The sequence below is a fragment of the Parasteatoda tepidariorum genome, chromosome 4 (assembly GCF_043381705.1).
Source record: "Parasteatoda tepidariorum isolate YZ-2023 chromosome 4, CAS_Ptep_4.0, whole genome shotgun sequence".
NCBI classification, from domain to species: domain Eukaryota; kingdom Metazoa; phylum Arthropoda; class Arachnida; order Araneae; family Theridiidae; genus Parasteatoda; species Parasteatoda tepidariorum.
Genome location: NC_092207.1, coordinates 71,818,444 through 71,843,017, shown reverse-complemented (window position 1 = coordinate 71,843,017; position 24,574 = coordinate 71,818,444). Strand labels below are relative to the sequence as shown.

At 28.7% G+C, this 24,574-nt stretch overlaps 1 protein-coding gene across 1 annotated transcript in view; it reads right to left on the bottom strand.

Moving 5' to 3' along the window:
* The window catches only part of LOC107436289 (uncharacterized), a 50,297-nt gene extending 41,030 nt beyond the window's left edge, over window positions 1–9,267 (bottom strand). The window contains exon 1 of the mRNA XM_016047932.3: window positions 8,560–9,267. Within this exon, the coding sequence (XP_015903418.1) occupies window positions 8,560–8,650 (91 nt within the window). The 5' untranslated portion in view covers window positions 8,651–9,267. The remainder of the gene's footprint in view (window positions 1–8,559) is intronic.
* Window positions 9,268–24,574: the final 15,307 nt, after the last annotated feature.

Genomic DNA, 24,574 nt, shown 5'->3' with positions numbered 1-24,574 from the left:
CTACTAAGGAAGTTTTTTCATATTGCTACGGTAACTTGTAGGTTAGTTCCGAAACTACATTTTTCGTAGAATTTGGAAAAAAATAATAAAGAAAAAAATTGGTGTAATTTTAGTAGTCACAAATTGGTATCGGGCTGTTCCGAAAATAAAGGCTATATGCACCTTTTGAAAAATTTCTATAAAATATATAACCAGAATTAATTGCGTAATCAGCCACAAATTGATATATAGCAGGAGCAAATCGCTATTGGTATGCCTTTTTGCTATACTCCGAAAATAAAAATTTAAGAAAAACTCTATCTTTCGCAGAATTTCAATATAATTTATAATTTTAACCTATAACTTTAGTCACCAGTTGGTATCTTATAGCAGTCACAAATTAGTTTTTGTGTGACTCATATGTATACTTTTATAGGAATATTCCGAAAATAACAACTGATAAAAAGTGTATCTTCCAAGCAATATTAGTAAAATTTCTAACCAGAACTAATGGTACAATATAAATCGGAAATAGCTAAAAATACATAAAAAAAAAGCTGAAAAGTAATAGTATAAGAAAGACCTGGAAACTGATTATGTGTGAATTTCCCTGCCATTTTTACTCGAAAACATAAACTTCTCAGTGTATGGGGAAATAGTTTTATATTTACGACTAAGTCCTTTTGTACTCTGTAATTACAGTGTAACTGTTTACTCCGTAACTGTTATGATAGCTTTATAAACATTAAATAATTTCACAATAAACAAGCCTTAAATTCATAACGAACCAGGAAAACTTATCGTACATTTGCAGAATGGAATAAAAGATAAAGCTTAGCTTAAGAAACGTAAGTGATTGTGTTGCCATTCTTGTGCTTGAAATATGTGCATGAGAAAATAAGCACTGCAATCAACAATAGCCTCATCGTTACAAGCAAACAAAAGAGAAAGCGAAGATATTACTAAATTTTATCTTGTATTGTTTTCTCTCTCAGAACAATTTTTCCTCATTTGAATATTGATCAACAGCAACATTAGCAGAATAATAACTCTTTTCGAAAATTAGATTGAAAAACACTTTAATTATGAATTGGATAATCATGAACGATTCAGATCCTTAAGATTATTCTAACAAGATCTTTTGGAGATTTCGTAAAATCTTTCGGGTTTTTTTTTTCTTAATAGTATGGAAATAAATAGTTAATAATTTTTTTAAATGTCGCTCATTCAAATTGGGCAACATAATTTACACACTATTATTATTTATTATAAGTAAATAATCATTGCTTACTTAATATTTTCTTTGATGTTAAAATTTCTAACTTAAAAACTCAAATAAATAAAAGCACAAAAAAATGAAACTTGGATTAAAAATCGATTGAAAAAGAATAAATAAAAACCTTTTCCTCCATTATTTTGTTTAAAAAAATTAAACTTAACAAGCTTAATGTTTGAATTAATAAAATTTGATATAAACTAGTTATGAATTATGATAAAGGAATATAATAGTTTTTATTTGAAAGAAAAAGAGTCGATTTGTCTTGTTTTTTTAAGAAATTTTGAAAAAGATTTCATGCATTCCAATTCTCTTACAAATACATAGTGAATTAATGTAAAAAAACAGAAAAACATTTTTAGTAATAAAAAAGCTTAATTGATATGAAATAAGCTTTTAAAATATTTATCTAAGGAACAGTTAGGCGAAACTATGTATTCCCTAATTTGTAAAATAATAAGAACAGTTTTTAGTCTAATGAACAGTTTTTCAACATTTTTTAAGAAAAACAAGAGAGATTTTAGATACAAACAATCTGTAAATTTACCGCATGAATAATAAATTAACTATGTAATCAAAATACTAAAAAAAGTTATCTAGAATTTTAACTGCATTCCTTCTGTGAAATGATCCAAAAAATTATCACTTCTCTCATCAATGAAATCATCTACTACCTCCAAAAAAAATTTATTTTCTCATCATTTCATTTTTGTGTGGCAAATTTGTTGTGGAATTTCTACGCATCAATAATAATTAATACCTATGATATTACATTCTTTTTTTATACATAAAAAACTCAAGCTAATGCATAGCTTCTACACATGGGAAATAAATTAATATAACCTTCCTAAACCTAACCATGCGTTAAAATCTACTTGTGGATTTCGTTTCATTATAAAAATGATATAAGATGTGAGAATTTAGAGCGTGTTCTATTTTGTATCTTTTTTTTATATCTTTCAAAAATCAGGAATCGTTAACTGCGTTTAAAGTATATTTAATTTGCTTAGTTGAAAGGTTTATTACTTATCTATTTCATAACCTTTTGATGTAGATGGGACTCCAGTGTCCATTTTATATATTTTTCCCGATGCTCTAATACATTTTGGTACTTTTTTAATTTTAAAAAAACAGTTTAATAGTTACTAAAAAAATGTGTTAGATTATCGAAATTATATTTGAAAAAATATATAAAATACAAAAAAAAAAAAAAGTAGGTTGAAATTTTTTCTGCTCATTCATATCCAAAAATTTATCAATAATTGATTTTTGAAAATTAAAGAAATTTCAATGATGAATAATGTTTCTCTTAGGTATAAATAAGTGCAAATCGAAAAAACTATTGTTTGGAAGTGAGCCTTGTTTGGAAGATTTTACTTCTAACGCAGAAAAAGACAGTGGTGTTTCATGCTGTATTTTATAACCATAAATTATTAAAATGCTTAATATAATATTTGACCTGAAATACTACAAAAAAATGAAAAAAGTATGAAAATATGTTTAAAAATCTGCGTCAAAGGGTTAAGTGACTTAAAAACACATGTATTAGTATTTGTTTCTTAGTCACATTTCTAATTACAGTATTTTTTACTTCCACAATGCTGTTATATAAACTAATGTTCTTTCTAAACATAAAAAATCTTTATTTTATTTGTCAAGCAAGTGACCATTTTCGTAAAAATGACTCTAGAACGATAATTATAATAACTATTATTTCGAAACGAAATTTGAAATTTAGCTCCCAGATCTAATTTAGGGAGGAAATCTGACGTTCAAGGTATACAACAGTAAATAAAGTTTTTAAATGCTATTTTTTGTTTTCTTCTGAAGAAGATTCTATTCCAAATTTTTTAATCGATAGGTTATGTCCAACGAGTACGATATTTCGTCAGCGTGAGATTGCGTTCCATTATCTGTTTGAGATCGTAATTTGCTACAGTTGGTACGGGCGAAATATGTCCCACGAGATTTTGTCAGTGCGAAATTCTGCCCCTTGAGATTTTGTTTGCGTTAAGTTTTCTGTTCGACGATCTGCAAGATATTTTGTTCCACATCCTGGGTAATGATAAATTCTTTTTTCTTTTACATCAGTAAAATTTTGTAGGAAAAACATAAATTACATATTAAAGAAAGCTTTTTTTAACATTACAAAAATAAGATAATGGAGATTTTGTGGATTATCTGCTGTTTACATTTATCTTTGTCACCCGATTCCATGACCAAATAATTGCATAATGAAAACGATTTACCTAGTTAGTTCGCGCAAGATTGTGTTCTACGATATTTTGTCAGTACGAAATTCTGCCCATTAAAATTGCATTTGCGTTAAGTTAGGTTCTGTACTACAACGATCTGCAAGATATTTTGTTCCACTTTCTTGCCGATTATATATTTTTTCTCTCTTTTACATCGATTAAGTTTTGTAAGAAAAAATATTAATTACAAATAAAGCAAAGGCTTTTTTAACATAATAAAACAAGACACTGGAGATTATGTGGATTATTCTCTGTAAACGCTAATCCTTGCCACCCGATTCGGCAACTAAATATTTGCAAAACGATTTAGTCATTATATATATAGTAGGTAAAGACGCCATTCTTCAAAAAGCTTTTATCGTCAAGTCCCTTTTTTAGGTGTTGTTGAACTGATATTGGAGGACAACGCCAAAATAAATGGATTTTAATAAGCATTTCAGAAAATAGAGAAATTAGTTCAAGTAGAGAATTTTATGTTCTTTTTGTTATTTCCGTGTAGAAATAAAAGAGAGCACGGTGCTACATTAAATGACAATTTAATTACATGATTGCTAGAAGAACCCACTCTGCTGCAAAACAATCTTTATTACTTATGTCACAAAAAAAAAAATTTTTTTTTAAAGCGTTACGCTTTGTAAGTCAGAGAAATTCTGTAGAATGAAAATTTCTTCGACTTAGAGCGTGAGTTTTAGAACACTAACCTGTACCACAAGAAAAACTGAATGTGAAAAATATGGTTTATTTAAATAGTATTTTAAAATTATACTGCAGGTTTTGATAATTTGCATTATCCGGCAATAATTGTGGCATTTAAACTAAGCTATTTTTTTATTTAAATGAAATTTTGATAGTGGATTAGGATGTTTACATCATGTGTAAAAATGAGACTCTTTCTTTTTTCTTTTTAACTATTTAAGTTTCAAATTCAGTAGCAAAATTACTTCTGTAAGTTTTTGATACAAACAAATTTTAGTATAGCACAAAAATATGGTCAATTAAATCGGTTCAGCAATTATAGATAAAATACAAACTAACATTAAATTTTTTAATATTTCAAAAATTTACTCCAATGCTGCATAGCCTGGGCTCATAAAAATTTGCAACAACTGAGAATGAGGTAGTGATTTTGATAATTTTCTCTTAGGTGGGAAAATATCTCCAAATTGACAATTTTTAAGAAACTTTTAAAATGTTTAAGTTATTTGTCAGTTGTAAAGCCCAGATAATTCTTCACAGCAGGATGATATATAATGTTTAAAAATTAGACCATTGCTTCGAGTGTAAGGCACTTAAACTGTGGCTTTTTTATTTTCCTTGGTGACAGAGCTTCAAAAAACAACGTTAATTTTAATTTTAATATTCACATTAAAAAAATATTTCCCGACGACCGTACGAATTGGTAGCTAGCTAAGCCCTTCTGTTTCCGAAAGGTTTTTAGGAAAAATATATTTCTCATTTTATTCTCTTAATGTATTTAGAAAAATAAATTAAAAAATAAATTAAAAAAGAATTGCATTATTTAAATTCAAAATTATTGAAGAAAAAAAAAGGAAAACAATGCAAGGAATACGACCACAGAAGAGACTTTGCAAGAAATAAGAAACTACCTATAGGGCTATTTGATACTTAATATGAACTATGAAAACCTTGAAAATTTGTGGTTTGGATATAACGGTCCAAAAGAGTTAAAAACTAGGCCACATAGGAAACTCGTCAAGTACAGAACAATAAAAGGTAAACTACACTGTCAAAATGAAATAGGTTTCTCCAAATCATTCTGTCATACTCAATAATTCCCCTTCCTTCTCGATGGCAGTTCTTATATCATTTTATGAATGGGGGCATTCTCCCTGTGTTCACGAGGGGTAGCCGAAAGTCTCACAAGAAACTAGACCGGTCGCGTGCGCTGATTTCCGATTCCCACACCTCCTCTCCTCCTGTCTGCCACTAAAAAATAAGGTAAAAAAATATATATGTGGTGCGATAGCCAGATGTTTGCAGTAGGCGGAAGTATTATAGCACCCCCTCCCTGCTCTTGATCTTCAGAAAACGGGGGTAAAGCAGGTACTCCCTGTTCCCTTCCCCACCGGATGTCTTAATGGAATAAATTTGAATACGAAATTAAAAGTTTTAACATTTCATAGAGATTTTAGTAAATATAATCATTCAACTTTTTGTAAAAATCTTAATTTATACATTGTTTTAAAGTTCGAACAAGTTGAACCATATCATGGACCTTAAATTGGCACAAGTAGAACATATTCTGACGAAAATAATAATAATTATTATTATTACGGATTTGATACAAGTTGAACGGAAATACAGTTGAATTAAACACCTGGTTGAGGTTGCGCAACAAGTTTAAACGATATTATCGAGATGAATTAATGCGTATAATAATAAAAAATCGGTAACAAATTCTGGATCAAATTATGGTATAAAGAACCGGAGTTTTGGATGCATCATCAGTAAAATCCATTTTTAGAGTAAAATATTGTTCCGTTAAGTTTACAGTAATATTTATTTAACTAGAGTGATTCAGTGAATTTACGGTAAATATTGCTGTAAAACTTAACGCTATATAGGATTATTTTCCCCGTTTTATGTTCCTGTAAAAAAATATTTTACAGCAAAAAATACCGGCATCCTGGGTGACTGTAATTTTTTACTACAGTGCATTTTAAGGCAAATTTGCTTAAACCCTGAGAAAAAAAGTACGGTCAAAACTACCAGATAAAATTTACCGTGCTTCTAGAAACACCAAAAGGCTTGTAGCTTTGGTAATAATTTTGATAAAATTAACAATAAAACATTGTTTTCTAATGTGTGATAAAATTTAGTAAATGTAGTAAAATTCGACAATTTTCTAATAATACTTCAGAGCATGGCATAAAAACCATTATTTTCGGTAAAATTTACTATTCAGTTATGTATTTTTTACTAAATGTGTGGTAATAAGAGCTATAATTTTGAAAAACAGAATTTCTGGTAAATCGTGACCATATAAACGGAAAAATTACCAAATCAATAACTTAAATACATGTACTATAAGATACTCTTTCGGTAGAACTTTCATTTACCCTGAACTTTTTGTCAGGGCATGTATATTTTAGTTATGAAACATTATTAAACTAGAAATTATTAAAAGCTGCAGTATTTTATGAGGAGTACAAAGCAATTTCTTCAAAAAAGCTTCCCTTTTATAAACATTATATTTAAAAAACAATATTCATGTATGAATTGATATATTAATTGCCATAATTGCTATAATTTATCGATATACATTTTGAAGTAGTACTGTTAATTATTTGAACAACAAGATTGCGTTCTTCATTAAAAATAGCCTTCGAATTCTGACATTTGTATATAAATTTTAAATATGAAACAATATGATTCGTTTATGACGTAATATATTCATTATGTTATGATTCATTAATTATTAGCGGAGGACATATTATGTAAAGAAGTTAGTTTGTAAAATTTTAATTGCGAAAAAATAATTATAGTAAATGTTTTGATAATATAATAAAAGTTTTAATAATTATAATGAATTTTTAATGAAATAGTAAATGATATAATGTTTTAAAGCATTAAAAATATACAAGATTTTTTTCACTTAACGATGACATTTCATACACTTAATTGTTAAATAATAGCAATATACGAAAAGAATTAGATAATTTCTAACATTAGGATGAATAAACAAATTTATTTAAATTAAACATAGTGTTTTTCATTGATGGAGTCAAATACCACATAGAAATTAAAATCATTCTTTTAATTTTTGAAATCATGGTGCTCTTTGATGTATTTATTAATATAATATATTTTTTATTTCATTATTCACCTTTACACCTACCTAGTTTGATATAGGCGTTACAAATAAATTTGTTCCATTTGAAGAACAAAATAAATTTTATTGTTTCAGAATTTGAATTAAAGTGTTTTGTGAGTCCATATTCATCATCTTGTATTTAACTGTCATCTCCTCGTTTTTTCTGTAATCATAAAGTACAAGCCGAAAAGGTGAGGGCAAATTATATAACGGTTTTTTAATGTGAAAAGTAAGATGTTCAATATCATGCGCAAATGAGCGTTTTAAAAAATCTCAATTAGATATCACAGTATAATACCATATCCCAAAAATATCTAGAAAAAAAGAAGAAGAAAAAACTAAGCTTAAAGAGGATGGTAAAAAGTACTTCATGCTTAAATGCGTTTTTTTTCTTTTTTAAGTTTAAAAATTAAAAAAGAAATAAAACTTATAATGAAGACTTATATAATGAAAACTTATAATGAACACCTATGAAGAAATTTAAAATGACTTCAATGTGCATTTAATTTTTTTTTAATCTACCAATAATTTATTTTTATTCTCAGGTAAACTTAATACAAGATTTATAAAATGATACGCAGGACAAACCTGAAACAAAATAATATAATAACTCATTTAAATTTTTCTGTGATGATACTGATGAAATTGTTCCTCATTAGTTGAAAAGTAGAAGGGAAAAAAATTATTTCAAGTTTTGATAAATAAATTTATAAAATAATAATAAAGAAATAATAAGAAATTTAAATTTCAAAAATGTTAAAAAAAATTTTCAACTAATAACAAATCGTATTGAAGCCAAAGTAAAGCAAGAATATTTTTATTCAAAATAAATTTAAAAATTTTCAAATTTCCTATAGTGGATTTGTTAAGATTTTTTGTATACTTATTAAGTGATTTAACAGCTATTAATTTTTTTAAAAAAATCTCAAGAAAGTTTCAAAAACGTATTACAGATCCTTCATGAAAAATATTTTTATTTGCAATATTTTTATTTATAATTTAAAAGGACTTTAGCAGCATTATAAAAGTTTTTTTTTCTTTTGAAGAATAACTTTTAAACCAGATATGTGGATATTTTAATAAAAAAAAACCTAATTTAAATATTGAATGAAAAAAAACAAACATTAAGTGAGATAAAAATTACAGCAATACATAGCAAAACGAGACAAGATAATTGAGGAATTCATTTGTGGCAACTAAAAGTATTAACTTACCTGATTTTGTCCAAAACATCAATACGACAATGAACACTTTAACTGTCAAGCACATGTTTCTTAAAAAAATCCCTTTATAATCACTTTCCATGATGATTAAAAGAAAACTTATGATTTTTTGTCACCAAAATCCAGAATGTTTTTGATAAATCGCTTATATATTATCTTCATATAAGTCTCATCACATGAAATTTTCTTTCAGCATAATTAGTAAATAAATCCCAATTCAATCGTAAAAATCAAAGAAATAAATTTTTTTCAGGCGAAAAATAGCTTGTAGTGATATTTTGCGTCTTGACGGAAAAATATTTTGTTTTTCTTCATAAAAAATTTATCGTCTGATTTAGGTAAAAATAATTAAAACGATTTTTTTCTTCCGTTTAATTAAGGAACAGTATAAAATGTATTGTAAAAAAAATTTTTTTTTAGTTGTTAAAAGTAAAGTAAATAATACACAACTACGAACAGTAGTAGAAGGTTGTGTTAAATTTTCATCTTCATCCCATCCGCAACTTGGGGTAAAGATGAATGAATGAAATCTCGCGTGGAAAAGCTCGCCGGTTTCAACGATAGTGACGTATACGAGGTCACATGTTCTTCCCGAAAGATGAGTAAGGTACAGCGCATGCTCAGTAGTACTTCGTCTGGGATGAATGAATCTGAAAAATGTATCTGATGCTGTTCCACCTGCAATCGCCCGAATGTGTTGAGCGCATATTAAGTGACATCTGTGTCGACAGAAAAATCGTTTTCTTCTTTTTTTTGTTTTTTTTTTGTTTAAAAGTTGGGCTGATATCACCCTTCAGGAATTTAACCACACGGTATCTCTGTAATTGCTTCTTTTCCAAGCCATTTAGGAAAGTTTAAATGTTCTACGTCCACTAAGTGTCATGCTCAAGTAAAATTAAACAACGGAATCACCTGTGTTTTGTTAGCATATTATTGCCATGAAAATTACGAAAGAATCATTCTTCCTTTAAGAAAAGAAATTGTTAGAACAGAAATTAAGGCAGTTGCAATTTAAAATTGTTGTCGAAGTTTAATTTGAAAATTACGAAAGAATCATTCTTCCTTTAAGAAAAGAAATTTTTAGAAAAGAAATTATGGCAGTTGCAATTTAAAATTGTTGTCGAAGTTTAATTTGAAAGTTACGAAAGAATCATTCTTCCTTTAAGAAAAGAAATTGTTAGAAAAGAAATTAAGGCAGTTGCAATTTAAAACTGTTGTCGAAGTTTAATTTGAAATCTCATAAAATTTATTATTTGTAACACGTTAAAAGATAGACTTATTCTAGATTCATATTTTTAAAAGAAGTATAACGAAATTATTAAAGCTGTTTTTCCTAATTCTAAATGGATATTTTCGTAAGAAATAATGTGATAAAATTATTAGGCTGTCAAGTTATGCTAAAGTATGAGTTAAGTCTAGATTCATATATTCATGAGGTGAAATTAAATATATTAATGTTATATTTTATGCATATACAATATATTGTTCTATACACATATTATAAATATTGTTATAAATGTATGATATTAGACTAAGTATGGGCGAGTCCTAGTTTCAGAATTTCATATAAAATATAAGATTAATTACATGTTGAAAAATTAACATATCTAGATTCATATTTTAATTTGAGAAGTATGGTGACTCGTATTTCCAAATACTAAAATTTAGATAACTTCTCGGTCGTCATTTTTATATGAAATGTGATAAAATTAATTTGGCTGTCATTGGATAATTTTAAATGTATACAGGATTTTTCTAGATTCATAGTTTCGTATAACATAAGATCGAATTAGAATAAATTAATTAAGAATTAGAATAAATTAATTGGAGAACTCTACATTCATATTAATTCATAAAATCTTATTAGTTTCATCTTGAAACTTAAAAATTACTTCATAATGTTAAATAGCAGGCAAAAAATAGAGAAATATCTCTAAAGGAAATAAGAAAAAAATATTAAAATAGTATTATTACAAAAGTGTGCACAGCTTTAATTAGCATTCTAAATCATTTGACTTATTTTACTAATTATGTGTCACAACTTCTGACCTTTGAAAATTGAAATGGATTAAAAGGGACTGAAAACAAATAATCATTTTATCAATTTAGCATTTTTATGTTACCCTAATTACAAAAATGTTATTAAATGGTATGAAGTATTTTTTAATTACTTCATGGGTAAACGCATTTTATACAATATGATAATAAATATATATTTTGGTGTAATTAAAAGCACCCACGTAAAACTAAAACACAAACTGGAAATGATTTAAATTTTTAATAGAGAGTATTCTTAAATATCTTAACATTTTCTTATATAAAAATTTCCTTCCAAATAACCTGACCAAAGTTCAATTTCTTTCAACACCTTACTTGTGTTGAAAGAAATTGAACTTTACACATATGTACATTTTGTACATTTGTACAGAAATTTGTACATTTTATCCTATTAAAATAACATGAACAAAACGTCTTTGTGCTGCAGAAAAGCAAAGTTGCGCTAATACAAAAAGATGATAAAATTATATAATTTTCCACATAGAATGAAGTGAGAAAAAAAACCTTTTTTGCTGCAGGAAAAGAAAAATTGCTTAAAAATACAAGACGTTAAAGAAATAAATTTTTTCCCTGATAGATAAAACGAGCTAAAACCTCGTGGATCTGCAGGACGACTAAGTTTTGTTACGTTCAGTTTTGAATATGATGAGGTAAAACTCCTGGTGCTGCGAAGAATGCAGAGATTCGTAAAGAAAATAAGATGCACATTGAATAATATAAACTAAAACTCCTTGTGCTGCAGGAAAACAAAGTTCCATAAAGAATATTGAGCGTAAAAGAGAGAGGACTAGAGTGGAAATTTTTTACAAATTTGTGACAAAAATCGCTACAAATATGGTTAATAATTTGAACGATTACCTGTCATTCTGTTTCATATCTGGAACAACAATTTTTTTAAATTCTTGCATGCTTAATATTTAAAAAAAAATATATATTGTTTTGGTGCACACTAGCCCACTACACGGAGTTATTGTGGACAAAATTGATAACTTTTATCAGGTAGACAATCACAACTCAAAAAAGTATGTCTACAGCCTAAATGAATTTAATTTCAATCTAAGCCTTATTGGAGAACAAATATTAATTACATATATTAAATTTCATTAAACTAAGAAAGACCTTTGAACGCAAATCAATACATTTGAAAAAGACAATTTAAAACAATGCGTTAAAAAAATGGACCACCCTGAATAACTTTTGATCTAATGATCGGATTTTCACGTTCTAGGACTCAATGTTAATGGCTCGAGAGGGTGACAATCAAATATGCTAATTAATATGCGCAGGCAATATTTTAAGTTACGAAATCAGACATAAAAACGTTCTTTCTCTGAATAAACATACCTTTTTGTCGACGGATTCGGATTTCTGGATTCCAAAATATCGGAGGTAGCCGCAATCTGAGAAATATTGTCCAAATAGTTTGGTCAAGAGAGTGATTCAAAATTTGAACCTCATAATATTTATTTTATTTTTTGCGTATTTCACCTCATCTCGACAAATTTTTAAGTTCGTTTATCCAAAGATGATTCCATGCAAAAAATAAATTTTAGATAATATTTATTATTTTTTATTATTTTACTTAATAATTGAAAAATTTCTGGATTGTAAGGCATACAGTTTCTGACATCATTTTAAAGAATGTAATTTTGCGTGTCAAATAACAAAATTTGAGCGAAATCGGTTGAGTAGTTCCTGAGAAATCGAATTTTAAATCTACGACATTAGATCATAAGTTTTCAAAGTAATTAATTTTGTTTTCTTTTTTTTGTGAGCACTATACATTTTTTGATTGAGTAATATGAGGGAAAATGTTCTGGTTCAACCGGAATGAAAAGTTCCTCAAATAAAATGTGCTATACATTACTCGACTGAGTAACATACGAAAAAAAATTTTGGTGCAGGAGAAAGTTATAATAGGAAAGACAATAAAACGTACATTTATCGTTTGGCCAAAATGTGCAAAAGTTTTCTGAGGCAGTTGAAAAACTAAGTTGCTCAAAGAAAATAAAGGAGTTTATTTCTCAATTTTAAAATTTGAGCATAAAATTATTTTTCCGCTGGTGTAGAAAAACTAAGCTATTGAAAAGAAACAAGATGCAAATTTCTCGTATCCTGGCTCTTTTGAAATGCAAATTTACTCAAAGAAAATAAGGTGCACATTTTTCGATTGAGTGATAAGAGCAAGAATTTTCCGACCGAAGTTTCTTAAAGAAAATAAGGTGTATATTTCTCGATTGAGTTATATGAGCAAAAATGTTCTAGAATTGCACGAAAGCAAAGTTTTTTAAAGAAAAAAAGGTGCACATATCTCGATTAAGTAATGTGAACAAAAATATTCTGATTGTACAGAAAAGAAAAGTTTTTCAAGTGAAATAAGGTACAAAATACTCTAGTGAGTAACATATGTAAACATGTTCAAGTGCAAAAGTAAAAGATACATTTGGAAAGAAAATAAATATTACACTTCTCGATTGAGTAATGTATGCGAAAATATTCTGATACTACGGAAAATCAAAGTTGCTGAACGAAAATAAGATTTAAATTTACAGAATTGAGCAAAAACGTTTTGATTCTTCAGAATGCAAATTTACTCAAAGAAAATAAGGTGCACATTTCTCGATTGACTTATATGAGCAAAAATTTTTTCTAGAGTTACACGAAAGCAAAGTTTTTTTAACGAAAATAAGCTGCACATATCTCGATTAAGTAATGTGAACAAAAATATTCTGATTGTACAGAAAAGAAAAGGTTTTCAAATGAAATAAGGTACACAATACTCTAGTGAGTAACATATGTAAACATGTTCAAGTGCAAAAGTAAAAGATACATTTGGAAAGAAAATAAATATTACACTTCTCGATTGGTCCCGCAGTGGACTGATCGTTAAGACACGGTTCTCATCAGATCACCGAAGTCAAGCATCACTGGCTGCGGTCAGTGTGCGGGTGGGTGACCCACTTGGATCAGTCTGCGTAGGGACCGAGGGTGTGCGGTATTGGTCCTCGTTAAACTGTGCTACCGTAAAGTGCTCGACTTCGCGCGCAGGTCGTTGGGCTACCGAAGCGGGGGTGCCATCCCCTCTGCAGAGGATCAAAATTGTGATGGCATGTCTTCGGATCATCCTCAGGGATGTTTCCCAGACCGTCGCCAATAGCCCATAGTGCAGCTCTAGTGCGACGTAAATCAACAACAACAACAACAACAACACTTCTCGATTGAGTAATGTATGCGAAAATATTCTGATACTACGGAAAATCAAAGTTGGTGAACGAAAATAAGATTTAAATTTACAGAATTGAGCAAAAACGTTTTGATTCTTCAGAATGCAAATTTACTCAAAGAAAATAAGGTGCACATTTCTCGATTGACTTATATGAGCAAAAATGTTCTAGAGTTGCACGAAAGCAAAGTTTTTTTTAACGAAAATAAGCTGCACATATCTCGATTAAGTAATGTGAACAAAAATATTCTGATTGTACAGAAAAGAAAAGTTTTTCAAATGAAATAAGGTACACAATACTCTAGTGAGTAACATATGTAAACATGTTCAAGTGCAAAAGTAAAAGATACATTTGGAAAGAAAATAAATATTACACTTCTCGATTGAGTAATGTATGCGAAAATATTCTGATACTACGGAAAATCAAAGTTGCTGAACAAAAATAAGATTTAAATTTATAGAATTGAGCAAAAACGTTTTGATTCTTCAGAATGCAAATTTACTCAAAGAAAATAAGGGGCACTTTACTCGATTGAGTAATAAGAGCAAGAATTTTCCGGTGCTCCTGGAAAGGAAAGTTTCTTAAAGAAAATAAGGTGTACATTTCTCGAGTAATATGCGCAAATATGTTCTGGCTCTGCAAGGAAGCAACGTTGCAATAGGAAAGAAAATAAGGTGCACATTTTTCGATTGAGTTATAGTAGCAAAATTGTTCTGGAGTTGCACGAAAGCAAAGTTTCTTAAGGAATATAAGGTGTACATTTTTCGATTGCGTAATTTAAGTAAAAATGTTCTGGTGCTGCAAAAGAAAAAGTTGCATTTGGAAGAAAAATTAAGGGTACATTTCTCGATTGAGTAATATGAGCAAAAACGTTCTGGCTCTGAAGGAAAGCCAAGTTTCTCAAAGAAAATAAGGTGTTCATTTCTTTGTTAAGCACTATCAGCAAGAATGTTTTGGTTCTGCAGGAAAACAAAGCTTCTCAAAGAAAATAAGGTGTACATTTATCGATCGAGTAATATGAACAAAAATGTTCTGGTGTTGCAGGAAAGTGCATTAGGAGATCCTGGTGTTCAGGAATTTACATTCACACAAGCATAAAGTTACATTCGGTTGGGGAATATGTGTACATTTCCGAGTTAAATAAAGTGACCAAATTTATTATGTGATGCGGTAGAGCTAAGTTGTTCTACTAAAAATATTTTTTTTCTATTCTTTTTGTTTCCTTTTCTTATTTTATTGTTTTTTAAATCTAAATTATTCAAAGATGTAGAAGTTTACATACGGGCTGAAAAAGCAGAAAAAATTAATTTCGGAAAAGATTGTTCATCGAGCAGATTTTGAAAACAAACGCCTCAATTCTTAGTAGAATTCTGGATTTAAAAAATATGTAACTAAATAATATCCTTATAATTAAAAAAAAATACCAATTTGATTCAAGCATATAGCTGGATAGTTATTGCTCTATCAGTTTGAATGTAGTTGTTTATTTTATAATGACTAACAAATTTTATTGAAATAAAATATAATGTTTCCTTTTATGAAAGTGATAGTTAAAAATCGTCCAGATGACATTCATTATTATTTTATTTATTGATTTAGTTATTTTAAAAAATCTGACAAATAAAATTATTTTGCAATTCTGATTTTTATAATTGAATTCTTAAATTCTTCATAGAAATCAGACACAAGAAATTTTTTTCCTTTTTTTTTTTTTTAAATGAAAAACTCAATGTATTCAAATTTCTAAGAATTGCCTCTAAATATTCCAATAGTTATTAAACGCATTACTTATACACTAAAATGTAATTTTGTAGAGAACAAAATTTAGTCATTCTGCGTTATCATTCAAAATGGCGAAAGTCAGAAAAGCACTTATTTTGTTTAAAAAAAAACAGCTACTGAAGTGCGCATAACGGCAAATACATTCTTTAATAAACCATCTTAAAACGATTTAGGATCTAGAAGCGGTTATGTAAACATTGAAAACGAAGAAAAGCTGAGCAGGTGTTTTAATATCAAAAGTTGAAAGAGCTTATTTTGGATTTCAATAAAAAGGAATGACGGTCGCGATCTTGAACAGAATTTCTTTTATTTCGGTGTTCTTTTTCAATAAATCATTCTTTTTAGAGATTCTTGGCGACCGCAATCTGTGTTTCTGATTTCAGCAACACCCTAAATCTAAATTTATGTGGGAACATTAATCGGATTGTTTGACTGATAAATAAAAATGTCATTTTCGGATTCAGGAAAAAGAACATTTTGTAATGTTTATTTTTAAATTTTAGACGTTGATTGAATAGGCATGATGTCCTTTCAAGATAACGTTGGAAATTTTAAAAATTTACGGATAATCAAATTTATAAGTGCTTATTTAGTTTTAAACTATTTTTTTTTTCAATTTAATTTATGAACCAACATAAATCGGGTTCTTTGTTTTAGAAATAAAATGTCTTTTGTGGATTTGAAAAAGAAAAAATGCTTATTTTTTTAATTGTAATGCAATTTCTTTTTGCCATTGATTAGCTAAATTCGAGATAAAGACTGATGACGAAATGAAAGAACATCAATCTTATTGTTTGATTGATAAACGAAATTGTCATTTACGGATTTAAAAAAAAAAGACAAAAGCATTTAAAATTATTTGTTTTTGAATTGTAAATTCCTTCGATTAGCTGTATTCGAGATAATTAGATTTGTTTAAGTTTCACAATTTTACAAAATTCTTTTTTTTTTTTCAGGGGAAATGCAAAGAAGATTATCCAGTTCAAGTGGTAAAAAAATATTTTACATTAAAAATTATAATCATTGCAAAAAAAAAACAACAACAATGAAAATTGGAAAAACAGTATAATTCTAGTAAAATTTTGTATTTTACTATGACACATCGTGATATAGTAATTCTAATATTTACCGAAAGTCTTTAGTAAACAATTATTCTAAGTCAAATTTATCAACTTCATGGTCAAAGTGTAATAAAAGTAGTTGCAAATAAGCAGCGAATACGAAATAGTTATTGCAGAAACAGAAACACAATAATAAAAATGAAACATCATATTAGAGGTGGGATGGTATTAATTGACTCTATTTCTGAAAACCATGACGATAATTCATAATTATTTTTTATGATACATTATAAATTATAAATATAGAGCCGCGATGGCTAAGGGGATAGAGCGTTCGCCTTCCGAATGATGCGAACCAGGTTCGAATCCCAGTCGATACGAATTCCGCATCCGGCTTGCACCGACCACAGTGCTGACGTGAAATATCCTCAGTGGTAGGCGGATCATGAGTTAGAGTCCATTTGCCGTCAGGCTAACCGTGGGAGGTTCTCGTGGACTTCCTCTCCATGTAATACAATTTCGGGTTAGCTCCATCAAAAAGTCCTCCACGAAGGAAAATTTCTCCCAATACTCGATCCAGGAGTTCCCTTGTCTTCTAGATTGGGTTCAAAATTACAAGGCTACGGAGTTGAACATTAGTAGTCGTAAACCCATAAAATTCGGTCGGTTGTTCAACGACGGTTATAAAAAAAAATTATAAATATAGATGTGGATCAGGAAATCGAGTTCTCGCCTCCTAATGAGGTTACCCAGAATCGTATCCTAGTTTTGACTGGTCGATGCGAATTATTCTCAAGGCTCGGACCGACCATAGTGCTGGCATAAAATATCCCCAGTGGTAAACGAATCATGGGTTAGAATCCCCTTACGTGTCGGGCTAATCGTGGGAGATTTCGGTGGATTCCAGCTCCACGCGACGCAAATGCAGTTCCATAAAAAAAGTCCAAGTTTGTTCCAATGCTTCATCCATGAGTTTCCTTATGTTTTGGAATGGGTTCAAAATTAAAGGCTACGGAGCTGAACATTGATAGTCGTAAACTCAGAATTGGGTCGGTTGCTCAACGTCGGTAATAGAATAATCTACATATATACATTGCATACGATATTATTGCGATCATTATCGACTATAATAAATATATATTACAATAATATCGATATTATCAATAAACAATAGTTACCAAATGCGATAATAATCAACAACGTTATTACTAGACCTACGTTATTACTAGATTGGTACTAGATTTGCATCTAATTTTTAATTATAAAAAATTATTTAAATAATATCCATAGAAAAAGTCTTTTTATCAGTTGTGTTAAAAAAGAGCATAACCCAAGTAAATATAATGTAGATTTATAAAAGTGGAAAAATATCGCGTGATACTATGCTATCAACATGCAAGTAGCACGCGATATACATATATACTGTGATAAAACGTGGTTATATCATCCTAAAATATTGCCAGTATCGATATTTTGTTAAGATGTATCGTGAATCTAAAATATCCTATATTAAAATTTCAGTATGGTAATTTTTAGCGGAAAAGATAATTGTCAACTAAATTAATATCGCTACCGTTATCTATAAGGATCATTATTGAATGCGAAAATAATCTACAATGTTAAATATCGTATGTTAGATTCATTGCTATCTTTTTATATAATAATTAAAATTATTTAAAACAATTTTGAAGAAAAAAAAAAGAATTTTTTCTTCAGTTGGATGAATAAATATTGTTGTCTGAATGTACAGTGCTCAAAAAAATTAATGAAACACTCTGAATAACTCTTGATCTAAAAATCTGATTTTCACGTATTAAAACTCATTCTTAATGGTTCGAGGGGTGATCTCAAAAATGCTAACTAATTAGGGCAAACGATATATTACGTTACAAAATTAGACACAAAAGCGTACTATCTCTGAATAAACAACATACCTTTTTACGACGGATGTGGATTTCTGATCCTCAAAATATAGGGAGTAGCCGCCATCTGAGAAATATTGACGTTAGATTTGGTCAAAAGAACGGTCCTAAGTTTGAACACCTTAACGTTCATTTTACTTTTTGTGTAGTTGGCTATATTTCGAGAAATCTATAATCGAATTGAAACATTTTTGCCCACAATTGTGAAATTCATTTATTGAAAAACAATTCCATAATTCCATGTAAAAAATAATTTTTTTAAATAATTATTTATTATTATTTTATTTAAAAATAATCGAAAAAGTTTTGAATTGTTAGCCATACAAATAATTCCTGAGAAATCAAATTTTAAATTATGATTTTTTTAAAAATAATTTCTACTTCTCGGGAACTATTCGACCGGATTCATTCAAACTTTTTATTTTCTTCTTCTTCGTCAGCACTACAGCCTAATGCAGGTCAAGGCTTTCTCAATTAACTGCCTCCAGGCAGGGCGACTTTGAGCTAGATATTTCCGCCTGTTTATTCCCAACAATTTTAAGTCCTTCTCAACACTGTCCAACCATCTTGTAGCTGGTCTCCCTCTTCTTCTAGTTCCTTCAATTTTCGAAAAAGGAAGCTTTTAAACCTTAATAACCCTCAAAATATTAGGTAATCTATATCTATTGTATATCTCATGATTATATAGACTTCTCCAAATATTATTTTCCTTAACTGCTCCAAAAATTGACTGAAGGATCTTTTTTTCAAAATTGAGTAGTCTATTTTCCTCTGTTTTATTAATTGCCAAGTCTCGCTACTATATAGAATAATTGGTCTGATTAAGGTTTTGTATAGATTTACTACTTTGTACTTTACCATATTAAATTACATTCTTTAAAAGTATGTAAAAATTTGCATGTCATACAATTCTAAAACTTTTCGTCTATTATTAAATTAAATAATAAAAAATAATAAATGGTCATTAAAAATTATTTTTGCATGGAATTATCTTTGGATAAACGAGTTTCATAATTGTGAGCAATCATTTTTCAACTCACTCAAAAATTTCTTCAGATATAGCAAAATACACATAAAATAAAATTAACGTTCACTAGTTCAAACTTTGGATCACTCTCCTGACTGAACTATCGGAACTATATTTCCCAGATTACGGCAATATTCTAAGGGTCAAAACCCCGAATCCATCGAACAAAAGGTATGCATATTCAGAGGAAATACGTTTTCGTGTCTGATTTCGTAATTTAAATTATCGTCTTCACTAATTAAATAGTATATTAGAGACCATCTTTCGAACTATTAAGATTGGATCTTAGAACTTCAAGATCCGATCATTTGATAAAAAGCTATTCAGAGTATTGAGTTCCCCCCCCCTCCCCGCGCATTGTACATAAATAAAAGTGAAAATTTTTTGTCATATATTGCTAACATGTAGAATAGCATTCTATCATCACACAATTAATACGCGATATACTGTTTAAAATTGTCAGTGTCGGTATTTTGTGACGATGTACTGCGATATTAAAATTCCAATATCGTCCTCCTTAGCGACTTGAGAAGTCATTTACATCGACTTCCTCTGCAGCAAGATGTAATGGAAGAAATAGAAGTAAATACGGAATAATTGTGGAAGACAAAGTTAAGGTGAAAACAAAAGACGATACATATTCTTTTGTTCGAAGCACGTGGTGCCCCACCGGTCATTCATCGTTAGGGCTGTAAGCGTTCGAGTAATCATCACTTATTTTCGGTTTCGTCTTTCATTGTCTTCGTCCTCCCTCTCATCTTAGGCAGGAGGGAACAATAAAAACGGAAGTACGGGGGTTGTTTAAGAAGTGCTATATTCGTAATTTTGCATGCCATATAGCATTGTAGCGTGTCCGAATCTAGTTTTTTTTTTAGGATGTTATTTTTTTTTATTCGATACTATCTTAGTCCGGATGTTGGTGTTTTTAACATTCCAAAGGCGAGGTAACAAAATAATGCACTTCGAGTTGTTAAAACTGAAGTCTTCTCAAATAATTTATGCATTCTAGCAATAAATTCATAATGCGACTCATAATTCATAAACAATATATTTTATTTTAAATCATTTAATATAAATTAATGAAAAGATATAATCTCATCATCAGCTCACATGATTATATCCGCAAAAAGGAGTGCTTTCTAATATTATATTAATATAGCCAAAGCAAAATATATCAATACAAAAGTGGGAGAAGCTCTCAAAATGTTTTTTTAACGAAAATAGAACATATTAAGTAAAAAATATACAAGATAATATATATTAAGCAAAATATGGAAAATAAAATGTAAGAGAAATACAAAATAAAATATAAAATGTAATCTATAAAGCGATTACATATATAAATATGAGGTATTATAAGATTTTTTATTTTATTTAAAAAATTTCTCTTTTTTTTGTTTAATGATAAGATAAATGATTGTAGAATTTTTTCCTTTTTTCTTTTAATTTTCAATTCTTCTTTTTTTTTTTTTCTTTTTTTTTTAATCAAAATTTTCATTTGTGATTCCATTTTCCATTGAGATTTCATTGCAGTTTCTTTTTTTTTCCATCAATAAGCAAAACAAAACAAAACGAAAAACTAGATTAGTTTTTAAAAATAGAAAAATTTGAAACAGTCCAACACCTCTGACGAGCTACTAAACAATAAAAAAGCAACGTACAAAGGATATTGATCAACAAAAAAGCAATGTTAACAAACCATTTAAAAATAGGAAATTTTTCCTTTGACCAAAAAGAGAATTTTTAATAATTGTACTGCTGCTTTGAAACTACTAAATTTCAACTCCGTAGCCTTTTAATTTTGAGCCCAATCCAGAAAACAAGAAAACTCCTGGTTCAAGTATTGGGAAACATTCGCCTTCGTGGAGGACCTTTGATGGAAATAATCCGCACTTGCGTTACATGGAGAGGAAACCACGAAAATCTCCCACCGTTAGCCTGGCTATAAGGGGAATATAACCCATAATCCGTCTACCATTAAGGATATATTACGTCAGCACTATGGTCGGTGCGAGTCGAATGCGGAATTCGAATCGACCTGCCTTTGTTGGGATTCGAGCCTGGTTCACCTCATTGAAAGACGAGCACTCTCTCCGATGAGCCACCGCGGCTCTAGATACTACTATAGATGAAAATATATTGCAGGACTTGAATTTCGACAGCTTTTCTGCAAAAATTAAATAGGAAACCGAATTCGTCGAAGGAAAGGCGAACATGTTGATTCGAAGAAAATAGAATTGTGCCTTATTCCGTAATTTAATTAATATTTAGCAATAACTATCTCAAATCAGCCTCTCTAAACATTATGTTTTTATTTGTATACATAATTTATTTACATACAAAAACATATTTATTATTTTTTGGTGCACTATTTCATACACGTTTTCGTAAGTCCACTTCTTAAAATTTGCAAATACAATACAGAACCCGTTATCCGGAAATCAGTAAACCGGAAAACCAAAAAACCGGAACGAAATTCAATAAATTTTCCCGCCATTTTTTTTTTTTAAATGTTTTTTTCCTCATAAGATTTTAGGATTTTTCTTTCTTTTTTGAAAGATGTTTACCTTACCATCATTTTGGAAATAATCATTAGTGTATTACTTTGTTTTTTCAAGATTATTTCCAAATATTTCTTTTTTTAGTTGGGTTTAACAATAAAAGAAACGGCTTTTTTTCGCCATTCAGAAAACCGGAAAAATCAGTTATCCGGAATAGCGTTGGTCCCGATCGTTCCGGATAATCGGTTCCCTACTTATTAATAAATTATTGTTGGAAAGAGACAAACTGCGCTCTGAGATAACGGTTCTCAAATGATGTTCCATGAAAATCTAGGGTTTCGAGGAGGGATAAAAAGGATTCCGAGAGTTAGGTATTTTTTTTTTTATCAGTAATAATTTTTAAAAGCTTTAATTATATTGAGATCCAACCATTAATCAATAATTTATTTTAGATTTCATCTGACATTATTTTAAGTAAAATGCCAATAAAAGAGAACTCTCAACTTTATTTTTTAAAAAAAATATTTAGTTTTTTAATAAAAATATATTAAATAAAGTTTGAAAAAGAATTGTATTTATAAAAAAGTGCATTAGTATACAGGATTATCAAATAACTAAATTCGTTTATAAAAAATCAATTTATTATTATTATTATTTAGTTTTACTTCAAAGAAAATCATAATTTGCATATTTCATTTATTTTAAGTTTTTCTATAAAATATGTAACCAAAACCAATTCAGAACTAGACTATATACAGATACATAATAGATAGTTAAATTATCATAAGATTAAAGGAAAAATCTTATTCTTCTCATTAAGTATTATCTAAATGAAGTAATCTTTTACTGGCTTATACGTTCAATTTTTTTTTATGCTTTATTTATAAAATCAGGGTTTCGTTGAAAGAAAGACAATATTTAGGGTTCTACAGTAGAACAAGATTTAAGAACTGCTTGCTCTAAGGAATAGGTTCATATGCTAAAAGAATAAAAGAGAAAATCATACAATAAGTTAAATTAAAGCATCATCAAACAGTGGTCGGAAAAACCACATTTTCTTTGTAGTTAACTACAGCTACAACTATTTTATTACAATTGTAGTTAACTACAATTACTTTTTTATTAAATGTAGCAACTATAAAATACTTTCGAAATGTAGTCACTACTTCGCTACTTTTAGAAGACAAACTCAACTGGAAAACTTGATTTTCACCAATATTCAAAATGATTTTAAATAAAAAATTGGCTTATTAAATATGAGGAAATATTAAGAAGTTTTAATTTAAGTTTACATGAAATCGTTTTTTATTCCAAAGTACTTTTAATGAATTTGCTCTTTTAACTTTCAAACTCTATGCTTTTCTCTACAGTAATTAAATAAATGCTAAGAAATTATCAAATATTTGTGATTTAAATGATCAATGCCTTTTTTTATATCCTCTTAGAAATAAAGTAAAGTGCGAAAAACAAAAAACGGACCACCCTGAATAACTTTTGATCCAATGATCGGATCTTAACGTTCTAGGACTCAATCTTAATGGTTTGAGGGGGTGACAGCAAATATGCTAATTAATTATTGCAGACGATATTTTAAAGTAAGAAATCAAACACAAAAACGTACTTTATACTTCTAGTAAAATCGAATTTTAAAAAAAACCAGATATTCAAAATTCTATTTCTCATGACACGACCGATTTCTCCCCGATTTTTTCGAGCGTCAGACGTAAGTCTTATTAAAGCTCGGCCACAGAGGCATTCTCATTGTATACGTTCACAGGCCAGCGAAGGATTCGCACCAATCAGATTAGAATTTTTTTTTTCGTTTGAACTTAGTTTCATTATTTAACTAACGTTAAAAGTAGTTGCCAGAAATCGCTAAGAAACTAAATTTTTTTTTTTTTTTTTGTATTGCACTACTCACTACACTTTTAAAAAGTAACACGCTATAATACAAACTACAAAAAAAAGTAGCGACTACAATAGTTTAGCTACTTATAGCGCTCTCAGGGTCGGATTACGCGTACGCTGGGCCCTAGGCCATTCAGATTTTTGGGGCCCTTAGATTAAATTTTTTTCTCGTATATTTTTTATTTATTCAAATATAAAATATATGAGCAGATTTAATCGTATATCGTATTAGATCGTATATTTTATATAAAATATAAAATATACGATAAAATAAAAAATACAAATATAAAATGTACGAGATATTTATATATCTTTTCATTGAAGAAAGCATATTTAAAATAAAAAATAAATAATAATAAATTAAATTATACTTTATTTTATTAAATTAGAACTAAAAAATAATCATAACATTTTGAAAAAATTTGAAAAATCATTGTTTTTCCCAATTTTTTTAAATTTATTTTCAAAAAATTAATTTTAAGGGGGCCCCTAATCATTGGGGGCTCCAGGCCATGGCCTAGTC